The following is a 22,297-nucleotide window of genomic DNA, read 5'->3' as shown; positions in this document are numbered from 1 at the left end:
GGGTGGGTAGTGGGGGTATGGAAGAGGCACAGGGCTGTGACAGGTAGTGATAGCTAGGTAGGGATGGGGGAAGATGCTAGTGCTGCCTGTGCGAGTGTGCAGGGACATGGTAGAGACAAGAAAGGGCTGCTACATGCAGTATTGGAAGGCTGTGCTGCAGTGCGGGAAATGTGGAGGGGAAGGTGAAAAGGAGAGGAGAGAAGAGAAAATTAGAGAAGGGGAAACGACTTTGTAGATGTATTGGCAGGATACGAAGCATGTGTAGTACTGGAGTATGAGCAGAGAAGGATATAGGCAGGGACTAGTGAAGTTCAAGGTCAAGGGTACTGGAATAAAGGATATGTTGGAAGGTAAGTTCCCATTTGCACAGTTCAGAAAAGCTGTTGTTCGTAAGAGGAATCCAGATGGCACAATCTGTTAGGCAGTCATTAGAAGGAAGCATATCATGTTGGGTGGCATATTCAGTAGCTGAGTGGTCCAGCCGCCACTTTTCCACAGTTTGGTGGTAGCCATTTACGCAGACTGGCAGCTTGTTAGTTGTCATGCCAATATATAATGCAACACAATGGGTGTAGGTTTATGTTGGTAGATCACATCAGTGCTTTCAGAGGTGGTTCTGCCTTGAATGGTGTAAGATGACAGGGCTGGAGTAGCTGGTAGTGGGAGGATGTGTATGGTACAGGTCTTGTGTATAGGTCTTTTGCAGGGATGTGGGCCATGAGGCAAGGAACTGAGGTCATAGGTGGAGTTGGAACAGACAAGGTATTGTGTAGGTTTGGTGAGTGGTGGAATACCGCCATGGGAGGGGTGGGGAGGATAGTGGTGAGGCCCCATGTAGATTGCTACTTATGTCAGACACAGTCGCAGTCCAGCCTTAGCACCCAGAGACAATGGTCATGTGTGTGATTTGTGCTTGTGTGAATGTGTCTAAGTTTTCTGCTTCTGAAGAAGGACTTTGTCCAACAGGTAAAATATTTCTAGCAATCTTTTTTATTGAACCAGTCTGTGACTCAATGCCTCCTCTGTGTGGTGAGTAGCCATCTATTATTTCCATATTGTTATTATTGCATCCTGGACTTTCCATTATTTCATGAGAGATATGTTACGTAAGATGTCAGTGAACTTGCCACATTAAATCTGTTTAGAATTCTAAGGTTTTGACAGTACCTGTCACTGTCTTTATCAGGAAAGAAACTAATTAATTTGAAATAGAACTGCTTGGGAGTACTTAACTTCAAGAGGCAAAAGATATAGAACTGCAGATAGACACATGTAAAGGTGATGCAGTACTTAGCTTTTCGAACTAATAGACCCTTCCTTGGGGAATAGAGAGGGAGAGATTTGGGAAGGTTAAAAAGCAAGAGGAGGTCACTCAGACCCCAGAATCAGAGGGATCCAACTGTCATGACAATAATGGTAGTTTAGAACTCGTAAGTCATCTGCTCAGTAGTGTAAAAATTTTGAGAGATAGCACAGATAATGTCCACATAAAATAATTCTTTTTATCTTTTGTAAGACAGTCTGTTCCTCTAGTTGCCTCACCCATTGTGCTGATCTGCTTATTAGTGGGCTCCTTATTTGTTACAACGCTCATCATTGAAAGCATGTGACGATGAACTTTTCCTTTGATCTATTAATTGTGTGAACTGTAATTTTTTCAACCTCCTACAGTAACCCAGTACTTAGTAATTCCTATTTGGACAAATTAACTATGATGTTGGTCAGTATTCTGTTACTTCCCTGCAATTATATTTTAGTTTCAACAGAGGGTATTCTGCCCATATGTTTATTAGTTCTAACACGAGAGCATGACTATTTTATAGTATTTTTTACATTGCAGTGAAAGAAGCTTTTCAACTAATTCAAAAATGTGATGGAATACAAGTCTCCTTGATAGTGCTATATATTATACAAAAAAGTAATTTAGATAAGGCTGAGAAAAAATTTTTGCTTTCATAATCATCATTAATTCCTTTGCAGTTCCACCTACTATAGATGGCCCTTCTGAAGAAGATCTGGGACCCGTAAAAGGAGATATTGTGCTACTGCAGTGTCCAGCATCAGGAGATCCTGAACCAGATATTCGTTGGTCAAAAGATGGTGACAGAACTCTCTTCATGTAAGTAACATGTGCACACTGGTTTAAAACTTGTAATATCAACTTAAAAACAATTTGCTACCTGTCAAGAAAACCTTATGAATACCTGTAAATTGGCACTGCCTAAATGTGTGTAGTTGTTACATCTGTGTTGTCTCAGTTGCTGAAGATTTTAAATGAGCATTCAAAATGTATTTTCATAAATGGTGTAATGTAATTCATATTCATTCATTAGTTCTGCAACTACCTAAATGTACATTACCTCATAGATGCATTTGCCTGTGTATGTTACATGTGTTTCTTAGACTAAATGCTGTTGTTAATGATAGGTGGTTTCTACTATATATTAGGCATGCAAGCTGGAAATTACTGATACTTTCATGAACTAGAAGTTAGCATCTTCCACACTTGGTAGAAATTTGTAACCCTGAAGAAGTATGCTTCTTTTCAGTTATCCTCTTAAGCTGTTGTTACATGTGTTTCTTAGACTAAATGCTGTTGTTAATGATAGGTGGTTTCTACTATATATTAGGCATGCAAGCTGGAAATTACTGATACTTTCATGAACTAGAAGTTAGCATCTTCCACACTTGGTAGAAATTTGTAACCCTGAAGAAGTATGCTTCTTTTCAGTTATCCTCTTAAGCTGTTCTTCATATCTTGATGTACAGGTGAACAGCAGCTAGTATGGGCCACTTAACCCAAAACTGGATGAAATTTTTGCTGTTGTTTTGTAATAAGATGCAACTACATAAAACATTACTTGATCATTTGCTCTGATGTAAATGATGAAAAAAAATTCTAACCGAATTGACACACAATAAGAAAAGATTTTCTTAGACTTTCAATTTGGAAGGATAAGAAAAGATACATTACATCTATTCACAGTTGCCAAGACGAATAACCATCAGCTGTAGAATGGAATGACAACAATGAAAATTTGTGCCAGACTGAGACTTGAACCTGGATTTCCTGCTTGTTGCCAAGCACCTGGCTTGTTGTTTGGCTATACATGCACATCTCTCGGTCTGACCCAAACTTCCATATTGTGTCAACCATGCATGGATATCCAAAGAAACTTTACATCGTAATTCAGAATAACACAGGCACTGCAACATTGTACTTAAGGAAAGAGTCATATAGTAAGGGCCATGCAACAAAATATAGGTTTGTGAATGAAAAAGCTGTGTTTGTGGTTCACAAATAAATCAATCTGTTTGTATATCAAAAGTACAAGAAAAGAAGAAAATAGTTGGTTATAAAGCCTTTCAACTTGTAGTAGACTGAACCTGACACAACACAGTCCATTTGTTGGCTGAGTTTCTCTAGAAGACAGTTCTGGGCGCTTCGGCATAAGGTTTTGCTCAAAATCTCTACCTGCCAGTTTCTTATATCTGTTAAATCTGTGAGGCAGTTTTAAATTTTTTTCCAAGTGTAAAACTGCTTTTGAAAACAAACGTTAACTAGCAACAACCTGGAACCTAAATCTCACACTTCTTAATAATTTTCTTCAAATGTTCATTTGAAAAATCTCTTCTCAGATGCCATAGATGTGTATTGATTCACTATGATAATTTTAATCTCCTTGCATTATAATTCTAGAAATATGGAAACAACCAGCAGCAGCTCTTACGGTCATTTCACTTTCCAAAACACTTTAAACCGTTTGCTTCATTTTAGTCATGGTCCACTCTGTTTTATCACCACAGACAGTCTCCTTCTTCAACCATGGTATCATCCCCTTTAAAAAACCAGTAACTGGCTTTAGTAAGTGGAATTTCATTCATATAGACTACTTGAATTCTAATGCTAATGTGATAGTATTACTTGTTACCTTTAACATTAGAAACCAATGCAGAAAATTACAACATTCACCAACTTTGACACATAAAAATTACAACATTCACCAACTTTGACACATAAAAACAAATCAAATTTAGTTGTGACACAAATTTGAGAACTAAATCAACTAAGCTCTAGAAATTGGTGATCTGATGCCTTTACCTTATTCTGAGCACTATATGTGACTGCTGTTTCATGGCAAACTCAAGAAACACCAGGTGGTCCATTCTAAATGCCAGTTGATACAAACCAACATTTCCTGCCTTAACAGATATAAAAATGATTGATTGCTGTTGAATTTGAGAGAATTCGTATAGTGTGAACTGTAACAAACAGACAATGAAACTTCTTTCCAAATGTGCTAATGGGGATTTGCAGAAAATGTCCAGGTGGTAACCATAACACAAAGTGAGATTTCTGTGGTTACTGGAGTAAGAGGGGGATTTTTTAGATTAGAATTAAGATTCAGGCAACCTGTTATGAATAACAGAAGAAATTTTCCAAACAGATAGGGAACTCTTTAATGTCCTCCTGATCCTCTAATATTCTAATGAAAGAGGCTAACCTTACTTTTGTCTGCCTTCTTAAACATTTTGTGCAGTTCTTCTGTTATTCATAACACACTTCATACTATATGAAAACTCACAAATTCACCATCAATCACTCATTTATATATCTTTTAAGGTAGGGAATGTTGGTTAGTATCAGCTGGCCAGTAGCATGGGCCACATGGTGTTTCTTGGGTTGGCCATAAAACAGCAGACGCATACAGTGCTCAGTGCAAGGGACTAGTGAATTAAGTTATCAATCATCATCAGAATGGGAAGAAATTACATGTGGTGTCCCACAAGGATCCATCTTAGAGCCATTGCTTTTTATTGTGTATATTAATGATCTCTCATCAGTTACACTGCCAGAGGCAGAGTTCGTTTTGTTTGCAGATGGCACAAGTATTACAATAAATAGTGTGTCGAGTGTAGTTCTGGAAATATCTGCTAGTGATATTTTCATGGATATTAATAAGTGGTTTAAAGCCAACTCACTGACATTAAACTTCAAAAAGACTCACTATATACAATTCAGAACCTGTTAGAGGTTTCCACCCAGCATATGCATAGAGTATGAAGAAGAGCAGATAGAAGAGGTTGACAATCTTAAATTCCTGCGATTACAACTTGATAATAAATTCAGTTGGGAGGAGCACACCACAGAACTGCAGAAACGCCTTAACAAATCTGTATTTGTAATTCAAGTGTTAGCTGATATAGGTGACATAAAAAGGAAAAAGCTTGCATACTTCACCTACTTTCATTCCGTAATGTCATATGGTATAATATTTTGGGGTAACTCTTCAAGTCAAACAAAAGTTTTCAGAGTCCAAAAGTATGTAATACATGTTATTTGTGGAGTGAATTCACGGATGTCCTGTAGAAGCCTCTTCAAAGAACTGGGTATATTAACCAGTGCCTCTCAGTATATTTACTCCTTAATGAAATTTGTCCTAAATAATATATCTCTTTTTCCAACAAACAGCTCAGTTCACGCATACAATACCAGGAACAAAAATGATCTGCACAAGGACTTAAAAGCACTTACTTTGATTCAAAAAAGCTTCCACTACTCAGGAACACTCATTTTCAATAATTTGTCAGCAAACATAAAAAATTTAGTTTCAAATAAAGATCAGTTTAAAAGGAGCCTGAAAGACTTACTAGTGGCCAACTCCTTCTACTCCATTGACGAATTTTTTAATAGAAACAAGTTATGTATTGTTTACATTCATACTATTACTATTGTTATTTCAGCTTAAAAAAATAAAAAATAAAAAGATGACATATTCCACATCCACGAGGATCTCTTCAGCACGGATCTATGGAATGAAAGACTAATCTATTCTAATTATTTTGTGTCACAACAAAATTTGATTTGTTTTTATGTGTCAAAGTTGGTGAATGGTGTAATTTTTAGCATTGGTTTCTAATGTTAAAGGTAACAATTAATATTATCACACTGGAATTAATATACAAATAGTCTAATGTACATTTCATCATATGAATGAAATTCCACTCACTAAAACCAGATTCTGCATTTTTATAAGGCGATGATACCATGGTTGAAGAAGGAGACTGTCTGTGGTGATCAAACTGAGCAGTCCAAATGGCTCTGAGCACTATGGGACTTAAGATCTGCAGTCATCAGTCCCCTACAACTTAGAACTACTTAAACCTAACTAACCTGAGGACATCACACACATCCATTCCCGAGGCAGGATTCGCACCTGCGACCGTAGTGGTGGTTTGAAGTGTTTTGGATAGTGAAATGACCAAAAGGGCTGCTGCTGATTGTTTCTGCATTTCTAGAATTATGCTGGTGGAAATGTGGCTGTGAGCACGTCATGAGTCATGCTTGCGTAGCTCAGTTGGTAGAGCACTCGCCCATGAAAAGCAAAGGTCCTGACTTCAAGTCTCAGTCCGGCACCCAGTTCCAAACTGACAGAAAGTTTCATCCTTTGCCTGTCTGAACACCACATAAATGCAGGGTGAGAGAAGTTGAATATGAAATATTACACTTTAGTATCTTACCAATGTAGGAATAATAAGGTAAAAGGAAGAGTTGTTGCATATATTAAGACAGGGCACTGGTTCAAAAACACTGAAACAAGTAAATGTTGAAAAGATCTGCACACAAAAGTATGTAGTCACGGATTACTACTGAAAAATAGTTTTCTTTTAATTCACTAAGAAATTCTGAACTGTTTATAAGTTATATCGATTTCTTGCTAAGCTATCTCTCAACAATAAGCAATTATTAGTCTGTGGCGATTGCAAAGCAGATTTTTTCTAAGGATTCTGATAGGAAAAATCATCTGAAATCCTCGCTTGGATCCTAAAGATTGATCTTAGTAATTAACTTTGAAACATAGGTGGGTGAAGACAGTAGAAGTCTCATTGAAAATATTTTCTTTGATGAAGCCGAAAGCAACAATATAACTGTGTATCCAGTGTAAAGCGCTGTCTGATGATGATGTTCAGTTAGTTTGATAAATAAGGTAAGGCCTTACAGTATAGACTCCCTCCAGTGGAAATCAGTTAGAATAATTATTGACTCCAGGACAGATGTTTTAAAAAAGAGTTTACAAAAGATAACTCCTGCTGTAATTTATGTTAAACTTAGTCTGACATAAAATATTCCATGATAAATTCATGTCATTATTTGAAAATATTCTTCCTCATAAACTAATCGTAAGAGGTCTTAAACAGCCATGTAAGGAAACCATGGATCACTAAAGGGATTTAACTATCTTGTGAAAGGAAAACAGTATGTATCTGTTGGCAAGAATAATCAAAGATGCTGCAGTAGCTGCACACTCCGAAAACTGCTCAAAATTAATAAAACAGATTCATAAGAATCAAAGAACCTGCACTTTATGTCAAAGATCAGTGCTTCTGACAACAGACTTAAATCTATATGAAACATAGTGAAACAAAAGACAGGACAAAAGGTCACTGAACAGCATAACATCACTATTGGTTTAAATGGAAGGCTATATGTTAAAAGTAGCAGGTATATTTAAGAGGCATTTCTTAATTGTAATAGGAATGCAGGGACAAGCATTTCAAGAGAAAAATCAGAGCTGTATGTCGAAATAGCAACTCACATAAAAGTCAGTCTTGTGAATGTCTCACCCACTACCCCTTCTGAGATCAAGAAAATTATATGTACTCTTAAGAACACAAGCTCCCATCTTTTCTGAAATTTGTAATGCATCACTATCTCTTGGCATTTTTCCAAAGATATTGTAATATAAAATTGTTAAACCCCACTATAAGGAAGGTGGTAGGAGATGCCAATACAACAAACCTGTTTCACTACTGACATAATTTTACAAAATTCTTGAGAAGGTTATTTATTTATTTTATTATCCATCTTTAGGCATTAAAAATGCAATTGATGTCATCATTTGTGTACATATGCAGTTTACATAACTAACAGAATTGGTGTAATATATTGTAGATCATTATTATCTAATAAGATACAAAAGTTTGTCCTTGATGCTGCACAAGGTATTTGCATTATATTTACATGTATAAGTTTAATCTAAGTGAAACTATATTAGTACTGGTACTTAAGATCATCTTTAGTGCACATTATAAACTCTTCTATTGTATAAAAAGCTTTTTCTCTAAGCCATTTCTTTGTGACACTGTTAAACTCATTCAGTGGCACATTATGTGCCTCTATTGGCAACATGTTAAATAGTTTTACTCCCATTTACCTGTAACTATCTTGAGTTTTCTTTAGTCTTGCAACTGGGATGTCAATTTGCTGTTTTATACGTGTATCATGGTGATGGATAGATTGTCGTAGTTTGTGACTGTGTTGGTTTTCTTTTGTGTGTATCAAACAACTTAGTATAAAGAGGGCTGCAACTCTTAGTATTTTTAGATTTTTGAAATATGGTCTACAAGACTCATACTGGCAGAAGTAAAGCTGTGAGTACCAGGCGTGAGTCGTGCTTCGGTAGCTCAGATGGTAGAGCACTTGCCAGTGAAAGGCAAAGGTCCCGAGTTCGAGTCTCGGTCAGGCACACAGTTTTAATCTGCCAGGAAGTTTCAAGACTCATTATTTCTGACTCCATGGATGCATCTGACTGCCTTCTTTTGCCAAATGAAAACTTGTTTTGCTCCAGGTGAGTTTCCCCACAACAAAGTGGCATATGTTAAATGGGTGTGGAAAAAGGCATAGTATGCTTTGAGTAATAACTTACCACTAACACATGACCTTAGTTTACCTAACAAATATGTCGCACGGGCTAACTTAGTACAAATATAATTGGTATGACTCTTCCACGTTAATTTTGAGTCGAGATGGATCCCAAGTAGTTTAGCTGAGACACAATCAATCTTATCACTCTTAACACACAACCTAAAGAGAATATTTACAGTTTTATCATGATTTGTATGCAAGTCATTGAGTTGGAACCACTTGATGGCTGCTCTGAGATGAGCCTCACTTTCCTCGTTTAATTTTCCTAAATCTTTCCCTGCTGTAACAAAAGTTGTAACAGCTGCATAGAGTGTAGATTTACATAACATGGTGCTGGGCAAGTCATTTACATATATTATAAAAAGTAAAGGTCCAAACACAGGGCCTTGTGGTACACCCTGCATGATATCCAAGACATTTGACCTCATATTGTTAAAATGCACAATTTTTTTTCTGTCGCTCAGATAGGATCTGATCAGAGATAGTTCTGAGCCTCTAATACCATAGCCGTGCAGTTGTTCTAGTAGTATCCTGTGACTGACAGAGTCAAATGCCTTGCTGAGGTCCACAAGAGTGGCATTAACTGACAATCCTGATTCGAATGATGCACTCCCAAATGGAGGGTATATTTGTTGTGTCGATGCAACTACAAAATGCATAATTTTCCTTTTTTTCGTTCTCTTTCTTACTCCCCCCCCCCCCTTTCCTGGCCACCCACCACCAGATACATTTCTCTTTGTTGAAGTAAAGCTTCACCAGTGGTCTGTAATTAAGTTATTTACATTTTTATTTGCTTTTAGATTGAAAAACGGTTCGATAAGAATAAGTTGATTACCACTTATGGTGATTTTCAGTTGATTTCTTGCTTACATCAGGAAATGCTGCCTGCTAGCACATCGTTGTGTTTCTGCATTAGACACTGATAATTTTGGTCTAGTTTTTAGTTTTTCTGCAGCACTATGCAGTAATGAAAAACACAGCAACACAAAGAAATGCATAGTGCTGCAGAAAAACTGACCTAACTCTTCCCTCATTCTGCTCCCGCGTTGGGCTCATTCCTCATATTATGTTTAGTGGTGGTGTTTTCAAATCTGTTTGTTACTGTTCCACTTAAATGCATTATCATTATTACTGTTTCAGTTCTTCTTGTTGTACTTCTTACTTACTGAATTATTTACTTACACTGCACATACTGTTGTTTTAAGCGTAACTGAGTCTGTATAGTTTTGTCAACAACTTATTGCATATATGCTCATATACAGTTTTCTTGCCAAGGAATCTCCCTGTATATCCAACTTCATGTCACCAGTCAGTTTCCATTTTCACTTCAGTTAAGTGAGCACTAATATTCGGCAGTGATTAAAAGATAACAACTTATTGTATAAATACTTCTCCATTTTTTGTAATGGGATGCTTTTAAATAACAATTTATCAGCTGTCATTTTCCTGTTACAGTCAAAAAGACAATGTAATTTTGTCACCTGACTTTAAGATTCTGGAAATCTCAAATGTACGGTCAGAGGATGGAGGACATTATATTTGTGAAGTCATTAATGATGCCGGTTCCACAAAAAAACATTTCAATGTGACAATTATAGGTAAGATAATGTTCATATTGCTTTTGATATAAATTTTTGTAACAAAACTAAAATGAAAGCACCAATACAAAAATGAACTTCAACATGCATTAGGATCTTTAAGCGAAAGGTGATTTGTTGCCCATGAAACGAGATTCAATTTAAGAAAATAATTTGAGAAATGACATTGCACCCACATCCTGGTGGAAACAATGACATTATTCAAATTTACTGAGGCTGTGATGCCTACCCAAAAGCACTTAAGAGAACATTATTGTTAAGTGGCTTACAGATGTGCTCCTGATAATGTCTCCTATTGCTAGTGGGATACCTTGATTACCAATGAGAATTCAAATAAATATAGATTTCTGTTTCTGAATTTTGAATATTGCCATATTTTTGCAAAATAGAGAAGAAGAAAGGAGAAGACAAAGATTTAATGTCCTGTCAGTGATGAGCTAGTCAGAGATGGGCCACAAGCTCATTTATTCAGTAAAAATGTGGACTGGTTCCCTATCTTTAGTTAAAAACACCAAATCAAATTATTTAAATACTTTCATGTATGGCAAAATGTTATATAATTCATGATTAGATGGCTTATACAACATTATTTCACTCAACTGAGGGCAACACTGTGATGTCAGGAAGGACATCTGGCTTTGTAAAGTACATGCCAGAGCCATAAGTACTGTAATAGCATTTTACATATACCATATATTGAAAGTGGGATACACCTAGAAGACGAAATAAATGTGTCAGAGATTTTACTTTACTCCTTTAGTGCCTCCTTAGAGTTGAGGGACACTAAAAAGGAAGACTCAGTCATAGCTCCAATACTGTCACTGTACCTGATCATGGTGTAAATCAAAATTCATCAAGAGTCAATAAAATTGTAATATCAACTGTTTAATATTATCAGTTGGTGCTGTTCACTTGGACACCAAGCCACTCTACACAATTCTTGAATATTTCAACAGTCTTTCAGCATATGCACTCATTGTACGATATCAGTTGTGTAAAATTGGATGTTTCATTTAAAATCACACAGTCAACCTTTCAATTGTATTTTAGAAGAAAGAGAAAAACAACAGTAATCATACAAAACACATTTTTATGTTGCATAACATTTTGGATCAAAAATTTTACCTATATGTGTGCTACATTTCGGTGTTAATAATTTTATCGATGTTAGTGAATCATTAACTCTCTGATAATTTGGAACACATGCCTACACATAGCAAATACCTATTTAAGAACCATATTAACAGAATTCTGTGTCATAAGTTGTTTTAATATTTTGCATTTCCTTAAACATTTGAGTACAAGTTGAATTATCATTTAATTTGTTGTATTTAGTACATACATGTTGTTTATCTTTGTTTTTGCTGTACTCAATGAAACTAGAAAAGCTGTGTGGCTAAATATTATGGACTGTTAGTGACATTATCCAACTGTAAACCTAAGAAGAAAATAAAAATATCTGAAGAGAACTTATCTCACATTTGCTTTAAAGTGAACATAAACAGATATACATTTTGGAGTAATATGTTTTGGGTTTTTCAAAGATTCCAATCTGTAAGAAGCTATAATCCAACGATAATGTGCATAATCTCATTTTTATAATACAGACAATTGATATTTGTAGGCAATATAACATTTGTTTCCCACCAAATAAATATAATGTTTTGGGTAAGACTGGTACACTGCATATAATAACATACATGGCCTCTAAGTGCACAGAAAAAAAAAAAAAAAATATATATATATATATATATATATATGTATATATATATATATATATATATATATATATATATATATATATATATATATATATATATATATATATATATATAGACACACACTACATGCAACGCAAAATAAATGTGGTTACATAAGAGCACTAGACACACAGAGGAAATCCAAAGATGAAATTTTGTACCAAATGTAACATATACATGGGTTGGAACTTTAATAGTGGCAACTATTTATTTACAGCTCATACAAAATAGATATGTGTTTCAAAGTTTTACTGACCTTCAAAGTAGTGACCAGCATTGTGTATAACCCATTGCCAGTGATGTGGAAGTCATAGGTTAGCCTTAGCAGTGCCAGTTGTGTTTACAGTTTGAGCGGTGCGATCTATTGCCTGACGAATTTGTAGCAGTTCTGAAGCAAATGCCGTGAAGTGTTTCCTTCAGTTTAGAAATCGAGTTGAACTCATGAGGGCTTAAGTCAGGGTAATGCAGTAGGTGGTATAGCACTTAGCAGTCCCATCAGTCAAACAAATCAGTAAGAGCTTGCATTGTACGTGCTTGAGCATTGTCCTGCAAAATGATGGTCAGGTCCTGCAGAAAGTGTCATCACTTCTGTCTCTTATGCTGTTGCCAGCAATGTGGAAGTCGTAGAATATTCTTAGCAGTGGCAGTTGTGCTGACAGTTTGAGTGGTGCGGTCTATTGCCCAATGAATTTGTAGCAGTTCTGAAGTGAATGCCGTGAAGTGTTTCCTTCAGTTTAGAAATCGAGTTGAACTCATGAGGGCTTATTCAGGGTAATGCAGTAGGTGGTATAGCACTTAGCAGTCCCATCAGTCAAACAAATCAGTAAGAGCTTGCATTGTACGTGCTTGAGCATTGTCCTGCAAAATGATGATCATGTCCTGCAGAAAGTGTCATCACTTCTGTCTCTTATGCTGTTCATTTTTGGAACACAACCTGCGACCAGCTTAGAGACAGGAGTGATGACACTCACTGTAGGACCATCATTTTGCAGGACAATGCTCAAGCACATACAGTGCAAGATCTTACTGATTTGTTTGACTGATGGGACTGCTAAGTGCTATACCACCTACTGCATTACCCTGAATAAGCCCTCATGAGTTCAACTCGATTTCTAAACTGAAGGAAACACTTCACGGCATTCACTTCAGAACTGCTACAAATTCATTGGGCAATAGACCGCACCACTCAAACTGTCAGCACAACTGCCACTGCTAAGAATATTCTACGACTTCCACATTGCTGGCAACAGGTTATACCCAATACTGGTCACTACTTTGAAGGTCAGTAAAACTTTAAAACACGTATCTATTTTGTACGAGCTGTAAATAAATAGCTGCCATTATTAAGCTCCCAGCTCTCATACCTAAGTCGATTGCTAGATTGACTGTTAACACACTGTGATGTCTGAAGTTTGCTCTTTATTTCCATTGTCATTTAAATGTGCATTCGTGTCCATGTAATTTTTCACAAACGTGGTAACAAATTTTTTAATTTTTTCAATATTCGTTTGTGATTTGTTTTGGCTGATTACAGTTCAAATTTGATAGACCAGAGAAAATATTTCTGGTGCCCATTCTTTATATGTGTATAAACTTTGCATTTAACCTAATAATTTGTTTGGTAATCTTGTCTGAATTCCATGCATCTGCTACTCTGGCTAATTTTTATTTTTAAAACTATTTTATTTGGTAATTACTTTTGATTCATGGAGCTTATTCATTATAAATTCTCAAACCAATAATTTGAATCACAGTTATCTGACCAATATCAAATTGACTCAGTCAAGGAGTCTTGAGTGTAATTTGGACTCATTTACTTCTCAAGGCACCAGTCCACATACTTCAAAGCTAACACAAAATAGCTGCACAGGTGTGTGTGTGTGTGTGTGTGTGTGTGTGTGTGTGTGTGTGTGTGTGTGTGTGTGTGTGTGTGTGTGTGTGTATGTGTGTGTGTGGTTTTATTGATGTTGTAACTCAATAAAGGAATTTTATGAAAGCTGGTAGGTTTTCATTCTTTTCTGTGTGCCTGTCCGCCTCTCAATGATGCTACTATTCAGTGAGCAGTAATGCTGCTACTACGATGGCCGTTCAGAAAGTAACCTCCGGTTGATTTAAAAAAATACACCAAGTTAAATAAAAATATTTTAATATATACATCTTACAACTACATCTTTGCACTATTTTTCTACATAGTCTCCATAGCGATTGAGGCACTTATCGTATCTCTTCACAAGCTTTGAAATTCCTTCTGCATAAAAATCACCCGCTTGTGCCTGGAGCCAGCCTGTGACCGCATCTTTGAGCTCTTCGTCGTCATCAAACCGCTGTGACCCGAGCCATTTCTTCAAATGCATGAAGAGGTGATAATCACTTGGCGCCAGGTCTGGGCTGTAAGGTGGATGGTTGATAACGTCCCACTTGAAGGACTCAAGAAGGGCCATTGTTCTGCGAGCAGAGTGAGGACGGGCGTTATCGTGCAAAAAAACGATACCGGAAGTCAGCATACCACGGCGTTTATTCTGTATAGCCCGTCGTAACTTTTTTATTGTTTCACAGTACACGTCTTGATTAATGGTCATACCACGTTCCATGAATTCAACCAACAACACCCCTTTGGCATCCCAAAACACCGTTGCCATCAGTTTTCTGGCAGAAAAATCTTGCGAGGCTTTTCTTGGTTTGGTAGGCGAATTTGAATGTGCCCACATCTTTGATTGTTCTTTTGTCTCAGGGTTCACGTACTTAATCCAGGTTTCGTCACCGGTCACGATTCTGTTTAACAATGGTTCTCCTTCGTCCTCATAACGTGACAGAAAGTGTAATGCAGAGGCGATTCTTTGAGTTTTGTGGTGGTCGGTAAGAATTTTGGGCACCCATTGTGCACAGAACTTACGGTAACCCAATCTTGCTGTCACTATCTCGTACAAGAGAGTCTTAGAAATCTGTGGAAAACCAGTAGACAACTCCGACATTGAGAAACGTCGATTTTCACGAACTTTTGCATCAACTGTCTGAACGAGTTCGTCAGTCACCAATGATGGTCTACCACTCCTCTCTTCATCATGAATGTTTTCTCGTCCATTTTTAAATAAACGTACCCATTCACGGACAACTCCTTCACTCATAACTCTTGGTCCGTACACGGCACAAAGCTCACGATGAATAGCTGCTGCAGAATATCCTTTGGCTGTAAAAAACCTTATGACAGCACGTACTTCACATATGGCGGGGTTTTCTATTGCAGCGTACATTTCAAACTGCCACAAAAACTAAACTAGCGCAGGTACGACGTTCACTCGACCACGGCTTGATGCCGACTGACCTGTTGAGTGCGTGAATGCACAGATGGCGTCGCTACTCCCCCCACAACCCGCACTGTGACCAATCGGAGGTTACTTTCTGAACCGCCCTCGTATTTGCTGAGCTGTCTCCTTTACTCCTAAATTATAGAGTTGAAACTGTGCTATTTTTAGGTCTGTTTACTACATCTTTGTACAACTGTAAGCTTCACAAGGATTACCATGCAGATGAAATACTGGTACAAGAATTAATGATAATCCAACCTTATGTCTGAAACCAAGTAAAATGTTCAGTCAGCCATGTTAATTTCTAGAACTATATTATCATTTAACTGAAAGTGCAGCTCTACTCTATAATTACTAGCAAATTGGTGAAATGAAAAAATAACTTTAAGTTGTCACATACTTATGAGCTCACAGGTAATCTTTTTTTCAATTAGATCCCATTGTACATCACTGTTAAAAAATTAATAAATAAACAAAAAACTGCACAAAATTAAGAAAATTTTCCAAATGATGCTAAACTGAAATGATAGCATATGATGAGTAATTAATATGAATCACAGAGTAATGACATGTGCTTCACTGCATTGTGAAATCAATGTCCTAACATAGTACAGTTCTGTGTGATTGATGCATGTGTGTATGATGAGGCCTGAGGAGGAGAAACCAACTAGTAGACTTTGATATGTGAATTCATCACCCCACTGCACTAGTTCTGGTAGCACAGAGCATATCCTCATATGTCAGCAATGCTTTCAGATACTGTTCAGATGTGTTATTACGTGTTCCTCTGCTTCTACACTTTTTTTGTCATTTTCCACCTTGTCAGTTGTCAAAGTTATACATGAAAGTATCAAAGTTATAAACAACAAACTTCTGCGGGTAATACTGGAACAAGAAAATAATGAAAAGAATTGGTTTTTAAATCTTGAGAATGGTACTTTCTAGAAAAGTTACACAATACATTATTGCCTCTCATATACATTTCACATTATGAGCACAGTGTGCAGCCTTATCCTTCAGTAATAATAATGATGATAATGTAGCTGCTGTAGCTGGAATGTTTTATGTTCCCCATATCAATATGAAAATGACAAATATTGAAAATTGTGGGGGCAGCCATCAGTAGCAAGCACCAAATACTTAATAGCACTCAGTTATGTAAAAGTGAATAACAAGAATTTCTGAATTACCAGAATTTGAATTACTTTGCCCAATTTAGTACACCTTCAAGTTATTTCCTATACACCTAGGTAGCTAGTTTCCCTGACAGTATTTACTGTCAGCATGTGAATGGATTTTATACCAGACTACAGATCTCAATACAAAATTCGAAGAGATATGTGAATATTGTGTTAGTGACTTGGATTTTAGTAGTTTAACCCAGTTGTCCACAATTTATTATTTGTTTTGCACTAGTGGCTGTGATGAACAAATGTAAGTGAAACATGGAATTTGCTGATTGTGCAGTTAGGCATGTAAGCTGTGAGCTCATAGTTATGAAGTTGTAGGAAACATGAATTTAGTCGATTTGGTACACTGCTACAGACAAAAGTAATTTGTATGTCCTACACTGATTTTTTACATTAATATATTTATCTTTCAAAATAACATTTCTTGCTTATGACTTTCTTGGATGCTAGATATGTGAGACACACACATCAAAATGAAGTAAATTCTTCTAAATAAAACAGAGAAATATCAATGAACATGGCTGCATTTTGCTCCTTTGATAAGCTTTTTCTATTATAGATGATAAAGATCTTTAAAAGGCCACCTGCATCTTGTATGGAAGCTTGCAGTCATTTCCTTGTAGATTCTCTCATACTTTTTAAACATATCTTATTCCTAGCAGATGGATAGGTCACACGCCATCTTCTGGAAGCCCTGCACAGCTACAAAAAGTAGCCATCAAACACAGCAAAAAATCCATAATGATCCAGGAAGGTATTCCAATTGCAGATCAAAAAATTGTTATACCAGGTTATTAATTTTGCACTTCATGACCTTGTATAAAATTTTTGTGATTCATAACTTTAGTAAAGAAATTACCTGACCCCCCCCCCCCCCCCCCCCAAAAAAAAAAAAAAAAAAAAAAAAAAAAAAAAAAAAAACTGTTGCATCCAGAAGACACGGTCAGATGTCAATGTAACTTAATACAAGTGTACATCATTGACGGTGTGTAAATGATTACAGTTGAAATTCTCTGTGACAGGTAGAACAGCCACCAGAGTGCATTAGTGTTGTTCAAGTTTAGTATTATTATCACACCTGGTAGCATATATAAGGGACATGAACAGTGTCAGACACTGAATGGTCACTCTGAAGAACACAAGAGATGCTGCATACTAATGTGAAACAATGTTATCAGCACCAGACAGACTTTGAAAGGTGCCTCATTGTGATTCTCCATTTGGCCAGCTGGTTGAATTGTACAGTATACAGATTTGTGCATTTGGATGTGATAGTAGCCAAGTGTTGGACTGTGTGGGAATGTGAGGGCAGGCATACTAGTCAGTAAGGTTCCAGTTGGCCATATCTTATCATTACAAGGGGAGATCACCATACTGTCTATAAAGCACATTGTATCTCCTTATGTCTGTGCCTAACACCTGGGAAGAAGTAACGGACTCACTGCAACATTCTGTGTCAACCCTCACCACTGGTAGGAGACCAGCAGCAGCTGGACTGTGGAATTACGGTCTCACGTATATGCAGTTGTTCACACAACATAAATGGTTGCATTTGTGGAGGTGCCATGACCAGGATGCAAGGACTACCGATGAATGGCATTTTACTGTATTCAGTAATGAATCACAGTTCTGCACTGCCCCGGATGACCACTGTCAGCAGTTATGGTGGCAACCTGGGGAGAAGACCATCTCTTCCAGTGTTTTAGAGAGCTGCAGCTGTGTTAATCATGGTGTCATAGTATGAGGTCCATAGAGTATGACCTCGTGTCACAGCTAGTAATGACTCACTGAACTCTGATGGCACAACGGTATGTCACTGACATCCTGCATCCTCTTGTGTTATTTCTCATGTGACAGTGTAGTGGTGCCATTTTTAACAGGCCATTGGTCATCCTCAGATGTCACATGTCTCTATGAACTTATGTGCAATGCTGAGGCACTCCCATGGCCACCAAGATCCCCAAGGTCCTCAATAGAACATGTGTGCAACCAGCACAGATGCCAACTGTGTACTAGTGCCAGTAACAAGGAGATAAAGGAACATTTACAACAGTTTTGAGGTAGCTTGTGTCAGGAGAGGATAAAAAGGCTTTATAGGACACTTCCCAACTGAACCAATGCATACAGCAAGGCCAGAGGGGATGTGAAGTCATACCGATAAGTGAGCTTATACTGCCAACTTCTTTGTAAATTTGACTCGATTTTGCAGTCACTGCAATAACATTTCATTCCATTTCCCCCTCCCTTCCTAGGTACTTCACTTTCTTTGCTAGACAGTGTATATACACTCCTGGAAATTGAAATAAGAACACCGTGAATTCATTGTCCCAGGAAGGGGAAACTTTATTGACACATTCCTGGGGTCAGATACATCACATGATCACACTGACAGAACCACAGGCACATAGACACAGGCAACAGAGCATGCACAATGTCGGCACTAGTACAGTGTATATCCACCTTTCGCAGCAATGCAGGCTGCTATTCTCCCATGGAGACGATCGTAGAGATGCTGGATGTAGTCCTGTGGAATGGCTTGCCATGCCATTTCCACCTGGCGCCTCAGTTGGACCAGCGTTCGTGCTGGACGTGCAGACCGCGTGAGACGACGCTTCATCCAGTCCCAAACATGCTCAATGGGGGACAGATCCGGAGATCTTGCTGGCCAGGGTAGTTGACTTACACCTTCTAGAGCACGTTGGGTGGCACGGGATACATGCGGACGTGCATTGTCCTGTTGGAACAGCAAGTTCCCTTGCCGGTCTAGGAATGGTAGAACAATGGGTTCGATGACGGTTTGGATGTACCGTGCACTATTCAGTGTCCCCTCGACGATCACCAGTGGTGTACGGCCAGTGTAGGAGATCGCTCCCCACACCATGATGCCGGGTGTTGGCCCTGTGTGCCTCGGTCGTATGCAGTCCTGATTGTGGCGCTCACCTGCACGGCGCCAGACACGCATACGACCATCATTGGCACCAAGGCAGAAGCGACTTTCATCGCTGAAGACGACACGTCTCCATTCGTCCCTCCATTCACACCTGTCGCGACACCACTGGAGGTGGGCTGCACGATGTTGGGGCGTGAGCGAAAGACGGCCTAACGGTGTGCGGGACCGTAGCCCAGCTTCATGGAGATGGTTGCGAATGGTCTTCGCTGATACCCCAGGAGCAACAGTGTCCCTAATTTGCTGGGAAGTGGCGGTGCGGTCCCCTACGGCACTGCGTAGGATCCTACGGTCTTGGCGTGCATCCGTGCGTCGCTGCGGTCCGGTCCCAGGTCGACGGGCACGTGCACCTTCCGCCGACCACTGGCGACAACATCGATGTACTGTGGAGACCTCACGCCCCACGTGTTGAGCAATTCGGCGGTACGTCCACCCGGCCTCCCGCATGCCCACTATACGCCCTCGCTCAAAGTCCGTCAACTGCACATACGGTTCACGTCCACGCTGTCGCGGCATGCTACCAGTGTTAAAGACTGTGATGGAGCTCCGTATGCCACGGAAAACTGGCTGACACTGACGGCGGCGGTGCACAAATGCTGCGCAGCTAGCGCCATTCGACGGCCAACACCGCGGTTCCTGGTGTGTCCGCTGTGCCGTGCATGTGATCATTGCTTGTACAGCCCTCTCGCAGTGTCCGGAGCAAGTATGGTGGGTCTGACACACCGATGTCAATGTGTTTTTTTTTCCATTTCCAGGAGTGTAGATACTGAATGTATAAAGGTCATACTTTTAAAACTCTTGTTGTCTCCATAACTAAGATGCATGAAACGCAAACAGTAACTCAGCAACCAAGAAAACTGTGACTCTTCTTTATTGTTTGCTTTGTGTTTACAATCTGCTGACAAAGTGTGATCCACATATTAAAAATTGAGACCATACTTAGTACACGCAATTTGATACATATTACTTGTGTGTGTGTGTGTGTGTGTGTGTGTGTGTGTGTGTGTGTGTGTGTAAGACAATCTCAGCAATGTGGGACGAGCCAGTTTCTTTATGTGTGGTGGTTATCCTGTTGTTACTGCTTTTTGTCCTTCATCTTAGTTTCTGTCTTGTAAACTTCTTAACAAAAATCCATCTCCATTAGTTTTACCTACAGTTTGATCAGTTGACTAAAGGTTGGAAACTGATATTCAAGTGTGAATGACAGAGCTCCACAATTTCTGATATTAGATAGCAATTTTTTTCATGTTATACCAAGGAACTAAGTAAGCTGACATTTGCCAACACCTTTGCTCTTCAGCATACCTTACGACTTATTCAGTATTCAGTGTTCAGTTTAATCACCATTGGCCACTTGCAGCGGAATAGGTCTGAACATTAAATATACAATTATCAATAATTTTACAGTAAAGTTTTTACAATTTAATTCCACTTCTTTAACGAATATTCTTATATACTAATGTCAATGATTATTTCAAAATATTCTTTTATCTTATAAAATGGGTGTTTGAGTAACCTGTCATAAATCTTACATTTGAAAATATTACTGGTCAGTGATCAAGCAGATGCTGGAAGTTTATTGAAGAGTTTTAAACTCATTATTTTGTGTGATTTTGCAGTCTTTGTGAGTCTGTGTCTTGGTATGTCGAAGTCCAGTTTGCCTCTGGTGTTGTGGGGATGTATGTTCTCTCTGGTCTTTAACTCATTTAAGTTGCTTTTGACATAAAGCAGTGCTGTGTAGATGTATAGATTCAGTGTTCCTTGGGTTTAACTTTGCCCATTATTCTGATTACTTTCTTTTTTAATTTTCAGAATTTCACTGACAAAGCAAGAATGGCCCCATAACAATATGCCATAGGAAATGTGTGATTGAAACAGGCCAAAATATACCACCTTTAGATACTCATCAGTGACTACATCTGTCAGTCTCCAGATGAGATAACACACTCTTGCTATTCTCTTGCAGATATGACTAATATGTTCCTCCTAGTTTAATTTTGAATCAATGTGAAATCCTAAAAATTTTACTGATTTGCTTTCAACAGCTTTAGTTAAACCCAGAATTAGTTCTTGTGTTTTATCAGGATTACGTAGGAGTTCATTAGAAGAAAACCAATTCATTATTAGTTCTAGTTTTTCTTGTGTTGCCTGATGCAGTTCTGTTGTGTCATGGTGTGTATTGAGCAGTGTTGTGTCATTTGGATAACACACAGTTGAATTTGCTCCTACATGGTAAGGTAAGTCATTAATTGCAATGATGAACAGAAAAGGACCTAGGACTGAGCCCTGAGGCACTCCAGTCCAAACAGCCTTCAGCGAGGAGCATCTATTTTTAATTGATACAAACTGTCTCCTGTTGCTTAAGTATGATTCAATTACATCTAAAGATGGTATGTGTATGCCATAAAATTCCAGTTTTGCAAGTAGGGTGTTAAATGTTATGCAGTCAAAGGCTTTGCTAAGATCACAAAGCACAACTGATACTAGATCCCTATTTTCAAATGCAATTAACACCTGGTTAACAATTTCAGTAACAGCAGTAGTGGTATTTTTACCATGTTGATATGAAAACTGTCTATTGGAGAAGAGGTCATGCTTTTCAAAATAGTTATTTAGTTGACTGTACATTAGATATTCAAAAACTTTAGAGAAAATTGGGACAATAGAAACTGGTTGATAGATTTGGGGTAGATGCTTATCTCCCTTTTTAAAGACTCGTATCACTTTAGCAGTTTTGAGTGCATCTGGGAAAACTCCAGATTCTAAACATATATTAAAAATGAAAGAAAG

At 38.1% G+C, this 22,297-nt stretch overlaps 1 protein-coding gene across 1 annotated transcript in view; it reads left to right on the top strand.

Moving 5' to 3' along the window:
* Nucleotides 1-22,297, top strand: part of LOC126470270 (hemicentin-1-like) — an 808,493-nt gene that overhangs the window by 488,905 nt on the left and 297,291 nt on the right. Inside the window, exons 33-34 of the mRNA XM_050098010.1 lie at nucleotides 1,981-2,119; nucleotides 10,163-10,305. Coding sequence (XP_049953967.1) covers nucleotides 1,981-2,119; nucleotides 10,163-10,305 — 282 coding nt within the window. The remainder of the gene's footprint in view (nucleotides 1-1,980; nucleotides 2,120-10,162; nucleotides 10,306-22,297) is intronic.

This window comes from Schistocerca serialis, chromosome 3 (genome assembly GCF_023864345.2).
Source record: "Schistocerca serialis cubense isolate TAMUIC-IGC-003099 chromosome 3, iqSchSeri2.2, whole genome shotgun sequence".
Taxonomy (NCBI): Eukaryota; Metazoa; Arthropoda; class Insecta; order Orthoptera; family Acrididae; genus Schistocerca; species Schistocerca serialis.
The sequence above is the reverse complement of the archived record's forward strand: the minus strand, read 5'-3'. Positions and strand labels throughout refer to the sequence as shown.